Source organism: Chionomys nivalis, chromosome 7, assembly GCF_950005125.1.
Source record: "Chionomys nivalis chromosome 7, mChiNiv1.1, whole genome shotgun sequence".
NCBI classification, from domain to species: Eukaryota; Metazoa; Chordata; class Mammalia; order Rodentia; family Cricetidae; genus Chionomys; species Chionomys nivalis.
This window is the reverse complement of record NC_080092.1, coordinates 88,166,516-88,178,377: the sequence shown is the minus strand read 5'-3', so window position 1 is coordinate 88,178,377 and position 11,862 is coordinate 88,166,516. Positions and strand designations below refer to the sequence as shown.

The 11,862-nt window shown below is 43.6% G+C and overlaps 1 protein-coding gene across 6 annotated transcripts in view; it reads right to left on the bottom strand.

The window, feature by feature from the left end:
- Helz (helicase with zinc finger) overlaps positions 1-11,862 on the bottom strand; it is a 153,132-nt gene that overhangs the window by 117,720 nt on the left and 23,550 nt on the right. For all 6 annotated transcript variants that reach the window (XM_057773581.1, XM_057773578.1, XM_057773583.1 and 3 more), the window contains 2 exons: positions 3,153-3,380; positions 664-700 (listed from right to left, as the gene is read on the bottom strand). In XM_057773581.1, the coding sequence (XP_057629564.1) occupies positions 664-700; positions 3,153-3,362 (247 nt within the window). In that variant the 5' untranslated portion in view covers positions 3,363-3,380. The remainder of the gene's footprint in view (positions 1-663; positions 701-3,152; positions 3,381-11,862) is intronic.

Here is an 11,862-nt window from a genome sequence, read left to right as displayed (position 1 = left end):
ACATGTCAAACAACTCAGCCTCAAGCCCCAGTTATGGAAAAATGAAACATAATTTATATTATCCAGGCCACTGAGCTGTGCAAAATAGCCCAGCAAGAGGGCGTGGGAAGGCACCCTGACCCTCCACCCACAGGCTCTTTCTACTGAGATGCAGCAAGGGCCAAGAAAGGGATTTCTACAACATAAACACTCAGAGAATGTGGATCTTACTGGTCTCAACTTCCGGCCACAAGAAAACAGGAAGGAGCATTTCAGAGCACTCCAGCCGACTCCTAAGAACACTCTGACTTGTTTAAAAAAAAGACAGATATTTTCAACATTCAAAGCGTGGCAATTTAATCAGCATGTGCTGCACTTCTTAAGCGTGGCATTTAGACTATACCTATTTATCCAGACTTTTAAAAGGCTCACTGTCAATGCTCCTTGAGGGAGGGAGGGTGAAGGGGCACATGCGGACAAGAATGCCAACACTCACGCCCACATGCTCACCTGGTATGCCTGTCACAGCAGGAAAGACATCAACCCAATCTGTCACTAGGCACCACAGTAAGATAGGATTGTTAACATTATAATTGCTTTTGAAATTGGCAAAATTTTTAAAAATTTCAATTAAATAATTTTAAAAACCATCAGATCAGAAAAGGGCCCGTCTTTTACACATACCATGCCTACAATCTTCATCAGCTTGCCCGTAGTTTTTCTACAAAAAGAAAAGGAAAGATACAAGGTAAAATGGCATACTTGAAAGGCTATGATTAAAACCGTCAGCACAGAGCTCAGCTGTCTTTGAGGAGTCACGAACACTATCAGTCTACCACATACAGGGAGAGCGCACTCCCAAGATCTCTGGGGGTTACCTCCTCCACACAAGAACCAAGCACCCACTGCACTCCCCTCCAACCACTCTGACAGCCAGCTCACTTCAGCACCTTAGCCAGCCACAACCTCCTCCTGCACCACCTCCTCCTCCGCCAATGGCTTGACTAGAGTTCCCATTGCCACAGCCATGTCATCCTCCTTCCCAGCACCCTCCTCACACCTGTTCCCAGAGACACTATCCCATTCTAAAGCCGACCTTGAAGACACCCCCCCCCCAAGCTTCTATGCTCCCACACCTTTTGACAGTTTCCTTTCCACTGATTCTTTCCTAAACAAACATGCTGTTATTTTTCCCAACTTAAAAAACATTCTGACTGAGTCAGGGATGGTTGTGCACACCTTTAGTCCCAGCACTCACAAGGCAGAGGCCAGCGGGGTCTACAGAGCAAGTCCCAAGGTGTGTAGGGCTACACAGACAAACCCTGTCTTTGGGGGGAGCCCCCTCCCCCTGCTTATGACTTTGCTTCTTCCACTGGCTCCTTTTTATCTTTGGTGCCTCCTTGTGGTAGAACTTCTCACAGAGTAGGCTCTGCACACTTGTAAACCCTCATCCAAGAGGCAGAAGAAGCAGGAGGATCACAAGTTGGAGGCCAGCCTGCTCCACACAGTGAAGCTCAGGACAGCCCAGGCTACACAGTGGGGCTGTCCAAAGGAATAAAAACATAGGAAGAGGGGCTGGAGAGATGGCTCAGTGGTTAAGAGCATTGCCTGCTCTTCCAAAGGTCCTGAGTTCAATTCCCAGCAACCACATGGTGGCTCACAACCATCTCTAATGAGGTCTGGTGCCCTCTTCTGGCCTGCAGGCATACACGCAGACAGAATATTGTATACATAATAAATAAATAAATATATATATATATATAAAACATAGGAAGAATTTCTCCCCTATTCTCCCAGGTTCTCTTTAAGTCAGGCAGCCATCCACTGATCTAAGGAATCTACTCACATAACAGCCACCAGTGATCTCCACTACATCCAGATGAGCCACAGTTCACTGACTTGTGCCATTTATTAGAAACAGATATCACATTTTCTCTACCTAGCTGCACAGACTATGACTCTCACCTTTCCCTTCTACTCCCAGCTATTCCTCAGATGCTCTGCGTGTTCCTTCTCCACACCCTCTTGACACCCAACATCCCAGGTCCTTAGTCCCTTCCCTGGTGACTTGTACCAAACCCTGAATGCGATCTAACATGGTACCCCATAATCTCTTTAATCCCTCTCTTGCACAGTCCACTCTTGTACTCTCTCTTCATCTCCAGCCAGATGATTAGATGACACCTCAAACTCGCAAGGCCCAAATCTAAGCTCATAAACCTGCTCCCTACATACGACCTTTTCGTCCCAGCTGAAGGAAACCCCATTTTTCTAAGGGCTCAGTCAAAAAAAGTCAGGGTAAATGACACGACAGAGCTCCTGAATTCCCTGCACTCAAGAGTGCCAGGGTATCTGCTCCTGCTTTGGGCTTCTATACAGCACAGGCTGCATTGTTGTCTATACAAACTAACATTGAGTCTATTGTCTTTTCTTTTTTTGAGACATGGTCTCTCTACACAGCGTAGCTGTCCTGGAACTCCCTCTGTAGAGCAGGTGGTCTCCTGCTTCTTCCTGGGGTTGAGACTGAAGGTGTGCCACCACCTCTACCACTCTACTAATCTCTTCTGAACACAGCCTAGTTCCTGCTGAACCAAACCCCATCACTGCTCCACTCCAACTGCAGCTGCAGCTCCCCAGCTCACTTTGAGAGACTCAGAAAGCCCCACAAGACTCCACTGGCCCTAGCCTTTTCCTCCTCACCTTCATGCATCCTACCCCAGTCACACTTGCCAACTAGTACTCAAGTCAGCTGGGATTCTGCCTCAGGGTCCCTTTCCTCCAGATTTCCACATGGCTCACCCATCACCTCGACCGGCCTGGGTAACCCCACCTCCAGCACTGCTGCTCCCTAGCTCCCAAGCACTGCTCCTTTCAGCACGCTGTCCCTAGTGTGGAGCTGTCTACAATGGCCACTGTTCTATCTAGGCCTCTACTAGACACTAAGAGGATGAAGGGCTCTCTCTATCAGATAGCATGTACTCAATAAACATGTGTTAAATGAGTGAGTGCCATAACACAATTTTAAAAACAGTTGTTTGCCATTGGGAATATCCAGCAGTCACCAGGTACTCTTTTATCTGTTCAGTCTCAAATCAGCTGTGTGTACAAGAGTGGCTAACATGTGGTCTGCACTAGTACATAACAGCTCTCCATAGTATACCAACAGCACTCACCAGTTGCAAGAATGAGGCAATTCTGTAAAGAAGACTCTCGATTTTGATGCGCTCTATCTCCAAGGGACATGGCCCTGCGAAGTCTGCCATGGAGTATTGGCCAAGAGAAAGCAGGGCCTCTGTGCAGTGCTGGAGGGCCATGTCATAGTCCTGCCTCTTCAGTGACTCACAAGCTTCTTCACATGACTTTTCGGCTCTTCTGTCTTCCATGACTCAGGGACAAAAATCCTAAATATGAGAAAAGAATGGGCGTGACTTAAAGACTTAGTAAAGAGCTGAAGAGATGGCTCAGCAATTAAGAGTACTTGCTGCTCTTGCAGAGGACCCAAATTTAAGGCCTTGGACCAGCTCCAGAGGATCTGATGACATCTTCGGGTACCTGCATGCATACAGTGAACATACACACAGTTGTACACACATATCCAAAAGAAAAGGTTTTAAATAATAAAAGATCTTAAGATTATTTGTTTAAAAGAAGGCAGCTGGGCAGTGCTAGTGCTCGCCTTTAATCCCAGCACTGGGGAGGCAGAGGTAGGTAGGTGGATCTCTGTGAGTTCAAGACCAGCCTGGTCCAAAGAGTGAGTTTCAGGACACCAAGGGCTGTTACACAGAGAAACCCTGTCTCGAACCCACCCCCCCAAAAAAGGAATGAAAGCAAAAACTTAGTAATTATAAACTCTAGCCACATTCCCATCCCCACCAACTGAATGCCCAGAGGAATGAACACCTCCTTTAGCGATCCTCTGCTGTGGACAGTGTAAAATCTAAAATGTATGTTTTATGGCGTATTTACTAAGCTCCAGGCTAGAATACCCAGCAAAAGTAGTCAGGATCAAACTCTTTGTAAGTGAAACAAATGAATGCCAAAGTACAAATAAAAAGAAGATTCCACTTATGTGACCAAGGGAGCAGAAATGCTTCCTACGTAAACCTTCAAGGGACAGCCTCTCGAGTCTTACAATTCTACAGTTGCAGAAAATCAAAGTCCATAAACCATAGGATCTTTTCACACCCTTAAAAAAACTAGCCAAAGTTCAAGCTGGGCGTTACTTTAACTCAGTCCTCATTTCCAGAGGTCCAGGCCCTAGGCTAACAGCCTCAAATACAGAGGTGGAGCATGAGATCACCGCTTTCCAGGATCTCAGATTAGCAGAGGAGTCAAGTGCCCAAATTAACAAAGATCAGAAACACTCATTCCATCTGAGGCTAGAGCTGGCTCAGGAGGTGAACAAGAAGTTCACTATACACATGATGGCAAGAGCAAACTCCAGCTTTGCAGAGACAAAGGCTCAGCTGAACTAGAGGGCTCAGAGGGTAAGGTGCTTGCCACCCAACCTGGTGACCTGTCAATCCCTGACAACCATGAGGTAGAAAGAACGACCAACCAACCCCTACAAATTTTCCTCTGACCTCCACATATGCACCCACAAAAACAAATAGATGTATTTTTTTTTAACATTTACAAAGGAAGTGTTCAGTTGAACTCAGCGAGAGGAAATAATCCACACATTAAATTCAAAGTTCCAAGAAGAGGAAGGAGGATCAAACACCATGAGACCACGAGAAATGAGGGCTCTCCTCACCAGCGACAGCACATGAAGGACAAGTTGTAAACAAAGTCGGAACCTACCAAAGACTCAATGGCAGAGCCCCTGGCTAGCATGTACAGGGTTCTAAATTTGATTCCCAGGACCAGGAAAAAGGAAAGGAGAAAAGAATTATCTGTCAGCTACCAATCCTATAAAGAAATGGTTAACAGAAGAGATGGCGAGCACTGACCACTGAGAGTGCACAGGAGCAAATGAGGTAGCTCAGTGGAGAATCCTGAAGTTGGAGGTCTCGTGGACTGAACAACTCCTGGATCCTTAACCTTTCCATGGGAGACAACAATTGTTGCACTATTTGGACAACATCCTGTAAATCTTCTAATAAGTCCATATATATTTTCATTCTATCAGTTCTGTTCCTTTAGAGAACCCTGACTAATACACAGTTATTTTTTTAAAAAATGGGGAAAGAGAGAAACTATTAAAACAGATCAAGAAAAAGACAATAAGTGGGCCAACAGATGGGCTCAGTCAGTAAAAGTGCTTGCCCAATAACTCGTTTAACCCATGTATCCTACAGTGAAAGGAGAGAAACAACTCCCAAAAGTTGTCATCTGACCCTCACATGTGTACCATGGCATGCGCTCATACTAATATACACAGATGATACATACATAGAATAATAATAAGTGAAATAGCAAAATTCAAACATGTTTTTTCCAATTCCATCACTCAGTAAACAGAAACCTGACAGAGATGACCTAAACTGTAAGAAGTGCCAGTCATGAGGCTGGAAAGATGGCTGAGCAGTTAACGGCACTGGCTGTTATTCCAGAGGACCTGGGTTCAATTCCCAGCACCCACATGGCAGCTCACAACTGTCTGCAACTTCAGTTCCACAGGATCTGGCATCCTCACACAGGCAAACATGCAGGCAAAACACCAAAGCACATAAAATAGAAATAATAAATTATTTTTAAAAAAAAAAATAAGTGACGGCCACAATATTGCTTCAAGGTAGCTCCTGCCAACATCACTTGCTCAATTCTCTTAGCCTTTCTTCTGCTCTGTAAACCTTCCACACTCCCTGTTGGTCTTATGGAGTTTATCTGTCCTACCGCCTCCTTACCATACAGAAATGCTCTTGGCTGGCATCCTCAGCTCCAATCTTGACAACCTGCCCTCAATAAATTGCTCTGTAGTCATTAACTGCAGTGCAGAATGAGAAGCATCAGTAGACACAGCCCTTCAACTTCCAAACTATCAATTACTGTAGAAGACACATCACTGAAAGAAGAGGATAAGAAGAACCTAAAAGGGGCATCATCAGTATTTGTCAGAATCTATCAAAGGAGTAGAGGAGGTACACTATCATCTCCAATTTCTTCAATTTAGAATTTGCAAGTGTCTCTCTCTCTCTCTCTCTCTCTCTCTCTCTCTCTCTCTCTCTCTCTGTGTGTGTGTGTGTGTGTGTGTGTGTGTAAATGTATAAGAAGGTTAGAGGTCAATATCAGGTGTCTTCCTCAACTTCTCTCCAACTTTTTAGAAACAGGGTCTCACTATGTAGCCCTAATGGACCACAGATTCACTCTGGAGACCATGTTGACCTCAAACTCACTGAGATCCTTCTGCCTCTGTTATCATCAAAATCATCATCACCATCATTTCTTATGGGAGTTCATCCTGGTGCCCACAAAGGCCAAAAGAGGGTGTCTGAGCCCCGAGGACTAGAGTTACAGACAGTTTTTGGCCACTATGTGGGTGCTAGGGACCAAACCAGGATCCACTGAGAGAACAGCTAGTACCCATAACTACTGAACCATCACTCCAGTCCCTGCCTCTGCCTCTTAACGAAAAGCATGGCCCACAGCCAGCCTGGTGCCACATGCCTTTAATCCCAGCACTCAAGAGGCAAAAGCAGGTGGATTTCTGTGATCTCTCTAAGTTCAAGGCCAGTCTGATGTGCAGGGAGTGAGGGAGGGGTGGCATAGGTGGTGGCCACACATCTTTAATCCCAGCACTGGGGAGGCAGAGACAGGCAGATCTCTGAGTACAAGGCCTGCTTGGTCTACCAAATGACTTCCAGGACAGCCAATGCTAAACAGAGAAAAGCAACCCTGTCTGTCACTGCATCCATTTCTCCACAGTTTGTTTTTGTTTTGGTTTTTTGGAGATAGGGTCTCTTACTGAATCTGGAGTTTATCATTTGCAGTTAGGCTGCTGGCCAAAACCTCCAAGGATCTGCCTGCCTCTGTCTCCAACACTGGATTATAAGCACACACTGCCACGCTTGGCTTTTCCTCGGTCCCTCCTGCTGCTGAGCCTCTCCCCAGTTCCTGGAATTTTTATTAAAAACAAAGCATGGTTTTAATTGTTTATACTCAACATGCTGGGTATTAACACTTCTTGATGTTGTCATGTTTTCAAGACAAGATTTCTGTCCTGGAACTTGATTTATAGACCAAGTTGGCCTTGAACTTGCAAAGATCCACCTGCCTCTACCTCCCAAATGCTGAAATTAAAGGGTAATGCCACCACCACAAGTTTTTTTTCTTTTTTTATAAATTAAATCTTCTTTCTTACATAAAAAATAAAGACTGTGAGGCTGGAAAGATGATTCAGAGATTAAGAGTATTGAATGTTCTTCCAGAGGAAATAGATTCAAACCCAAGCACCCACATGCAGTTCACTCTCACACAGACATACCTGCAAGCAAAACACCAATACACATAATATAAAATAAAATAAAAAAAAAAAAAAAAACGGAGGCAGAGGCAAATAGTTCTCTGTGAGTTCAATGTCAGTTTGGTCTACAAAGCATGTTCCACAACAGACAGGGCTACACAGAGAAGGGAAGAATAAAAACCTACTCCTTTGTGTATTGTTATACTGACTCTGACACCACACGCAAGAATAGCATTACAGGGGCTGGAGAAATGGGTCAGCAGTTAAGAGCACTTGCTGCCCTTTCAGAGGACCCAGGTTCAGTTCCCAGTACTCTCAATGGTGGCTCACAACCATCTGTAGCTCTAGTTCCCAGTATTCCAATGCCCTCTTCTGACCCTCATGGACACAGCACGCATGTGATATACATATATATAGGCAAAACACCCATACACATAAAAAATAAATAATTAAATCTTTTTTTAAATATTTATTTATTTGTTATGTATACAATATTCTGTCTGTGTGTATGTCTGCAGGCCAAAAGAGGGCACCAGACCTCATTACAGATGGTTGTGAGCCACCATGTGGTTGCCGAGAATTGAACTTAGGACCTTTGGAAGAGCAGGCAATGCTCTTAACTACTGAGCCATCTCTCCACCCCTAAAAAATTAAATCTTAAGCTGAATATGGTGGTACATGCCTTTAATCCCAGCACTCAGGAGACAGAGGCAGGTGGATCTCTGGTGTGGAAAGTTCTTCTGTATATGTGTTGCTTTTATTGGTTAATGAATAAAGCTGTTTTGGCCAGTGGCTTGGCAGAATAGAACTAGGTGGGAAAACTAAGCTGAATGCTGGGAGAAAGAAGGCAGAGTCAGAGAAGCACACCTCCACTGGAGCCTGGCGGAACCTTGCCGATAGGCCACTACCTTGGTGATGCACAGATTAATGGAGATGAGTTAGTTTAGGGTGTAAGAGTTAGCTAGAAATATGCTTGAGCTATTGGCCAAACAGTATTGCATATAATATGGTTTCTGTGTGATTATTTCGGGGCTGAGCAGCCGGGAATGAACTAACAGCTTCCCCCAACAGATCTCTGTGAGTTCAAGGCCAGTCTGGTCTACAGAGCAAGTTCCAAGACAACCAGAGCTGCAAAGACACCCTGTCTCAAGAAAAAAGAATGAAAGAAAAAGGAAAAAGAGAATGGCATCCCAAGACAACTACTAATTTATGATGTGCACCAGAGTTGGTACCAGAGCTGGTTTGGGCTAGATAGTTCCATGCTGTAGAAAGCTGCCCTGTCTACAGTTGTCTGTAAGACAGCACCCCAGGCCTCCACCTACTAGACACCAGCAGCACATCCCAGACTTATAATAATGAAAAACATCTCTAGACGGTCACAAATATCAAGAACTGACAGATATACAGGTAGCAGGAAAGGAAGGGTATAGCAGATCCAGCTACTAGGGAGACTGAAGTAAAAAAGATCCCAAGTTCAAACCCTGCCTGGGCTAAGAGGCAAGTTCAAGGACAGCCTGGGCAATTTAGTAAGATCCTGTCCCAAAATAAAGTAACTAAAAGGGGCCATCAAGACAGCTAAGATATAAAGGTGCTTGAGGCCAAGACTGACTTTTTGATCCTTGGGACCCACACGGTGAAAGGAGTTCAAGTTGTCTTTTAACCTAAATAAATGTAATTTAAAAGTATTTTTAAATTTTTAAGGTATTTTTACTCAGAGATGCACAGATAAACCCTGTCTAGAAAAAAAGGACTTTTACGTTTTATTTTAAATTATGTACATGAGGTTCATGTATACACATGAATGCAGGTACCCTTGGATCCCAGAGACTGGAGTTATAGGAGGTAGTAAGATGCCCAATGTGGGTTCTGGGAATTGAACTCAGGTCTTCTGTAAGAGCAGAAAAATGCTCTTAACCACCTATACATTTCTCAGCCCCAGTTTTTGGGTTTCTGAGACAGAGTCTGGCTTACAACTCAAGAGCCATCTCTCCAGTCCTTACTTGTTTTCTAGATTTATTTTTTTTCTGTGTCTGTGCATGAATTTAAATAAAAGTTTTAAGTAATAAGAGGGCTGGACTTAACCTCAGTGGTAGGTGTTTGCCATACCATTAATAAAGTCCTAGAATAAACCCCAGAACCACAGGAAAGAAAACAGACAAATCACAGATCCCAAATAGCGAATCGTCCACCAAGGCTCCCAGCCCATCCCTAGACAAATACCATACACAGAAGTAGCAATAAAGGCAAAACCAATATTGCTCAAGCTGAAATCTGTCCTCGGGAAAGAGCATAACTTGGTGATGCAAAACACAGACTGAGTCACAGGCCCCATATTAGAGCTCACTACCCTGTCACTCACTAGCCAGGTGGCCTGGAGCAAGTGACTTACCTGAGACCCTCAATTGCTTACCTGGAAATGAACAGATAATCAAACCTAGCACCTCCCTCCTAGGGTCACTCTGTTAAGTGCTTAACATGATACCTGGTAGTGTCAATTTTCCTAAATTTGAAAATTTTTCTGCTTATGTAAAATAGAAATCACTTCAGTGAGTTCAAGGCAACCATTGCTACATAACAGAGAAACCTTGTCACAAAAAGACCAAAATAATAATACTAATACAATAAGAAGATACTCAACATCCATCACAGAAATGAAAATTAAAGCAATGATTAAATTATCAAACACATTTACTAGAATAGACAAGTTTAAAGGTTGGAAGGAGAGACAGACAGACACCTTGACAGTTAAGAGCACTTGCAGCTCTTCCAAAGGACCCAAGTCAGGTTCCCTGTGTACATATCAATCTGGTTTCTGGCCCATACATATAATCTCGGCTCCACAGAAAGCTCAGACAGGAGGATCTCTGGAGCTTGTAGCTGCCAGCCCAGCCAGGAAAACATGAACCCCAGATTTGACAGATTTTGCCTCTAAAGGACAGGCAGAGAGTGACAGCTCCTGTCACCTTCTTCTGGCCTCCACACGTGTTACACATGCACATACTCACACACTGACATACATGTCTCAACAGCACCCCTTGTTGTATCTGGATACCCCAAGACAATGAGAATCATATTTATTCAGAAACCGATATAAAAACATTTCCAGACTCTCTATTCATATTTGCTAAAAAGAAATGCAAACATCCTTCAGCACTGACCGAGTAAACAAACTGCAGCACTCCCAGTGTGAAACTACTCGTCAGGGAAAAGAACAGCCTACAAGAGTGGGGGTGAAACCAATGGGGCTCATGGGTAAAGGTACCTGCCATTCAACCGGAAGACCTCAGTTAGATCCCCAGAGTCCACATGGTGGAAGCATATAACCCAAAAGTTATACTCTAACCTCTACATTCCGACAGGCACACACACACCCATATGTACACAAGAGTATACATACATACATACACACACACACACACCCAATAAATAGATAAATGTATTAATAATAAAAAAAACAGTAAGCAGTCATAAAACTTGCATACTGTATGGTCACAATGACAAGCCAGGGGAAACTATAAATGTTTATATTTATAAATGTTTTACATTTACATAGGACAACATGAATGAGCATGGGGGATGTCACTATGTTTTTTTTTTAATAAAGGCTTTTTGTTTTGTTTTGCTTTTAGTGTGTTCAAATGACCCATGAATGCAGGTGCCCAGGAGGCCGGAGGCATCAGATCTTGTGGGTGCTGGAGTTATAGGTGGTCGAGTGGTGCCTGATGTAGGTAATGGGAATTAAACCCATGTCCTCTGCAAGAGCACCAAGTGCTCTTAACCACTGAGCCATTTCTCCATGCTCGATATTGTTCTTAATTCTGACTGTATACTGTTGTCTGGAGAAACCATATATACATTAAAATAATGAAACTATTCGCCCAAAGAGAGTCAATTTTACCAGACAGTAGTGGAGCACATGTAATTCCAGCACTGGGGAGGCTGAGACAGATTTTTTGAGTTCCAGATCAGCATGGTATACATAGAGAGCTCCAGGACAGCCAGGGCCGCACACACACAAACAAACAAACACACACACACACACACACACACAAACCCTATCTCAGAAGACAAAATGAAGAATTAAATTTAAACAAAATATTAATAATACCAATAAAATAGAAATAATAAAATAAGGATAAGTCTTAGTGTCATGATTGACATGCTTTTAGAAAATGGGAAAAAGTGGGTTATTAATAAACAGAAAATGCTCGCATTTCCCTTACTCTTCTTTGGGTTGAAAAGCAAGAATGCAGCCTCAAAAGGAGCATTTCCAAATAACCAACCATTGAAAGTCATCTGGCACAAAACGCAGGACACTTTTGAAGAATGCCATCATAGCTAGATGGCTGGTCTGGGTCCAAAGTAAATACGAGAAAAAAAAAAAATAAAATCAGTTGTGTGCCACAGTGTGGCAAAGCCTTGTCAGTATCAGACAACATGGAAGCATGGCTCTCCTACATGCACCTCTGTCTGTGACA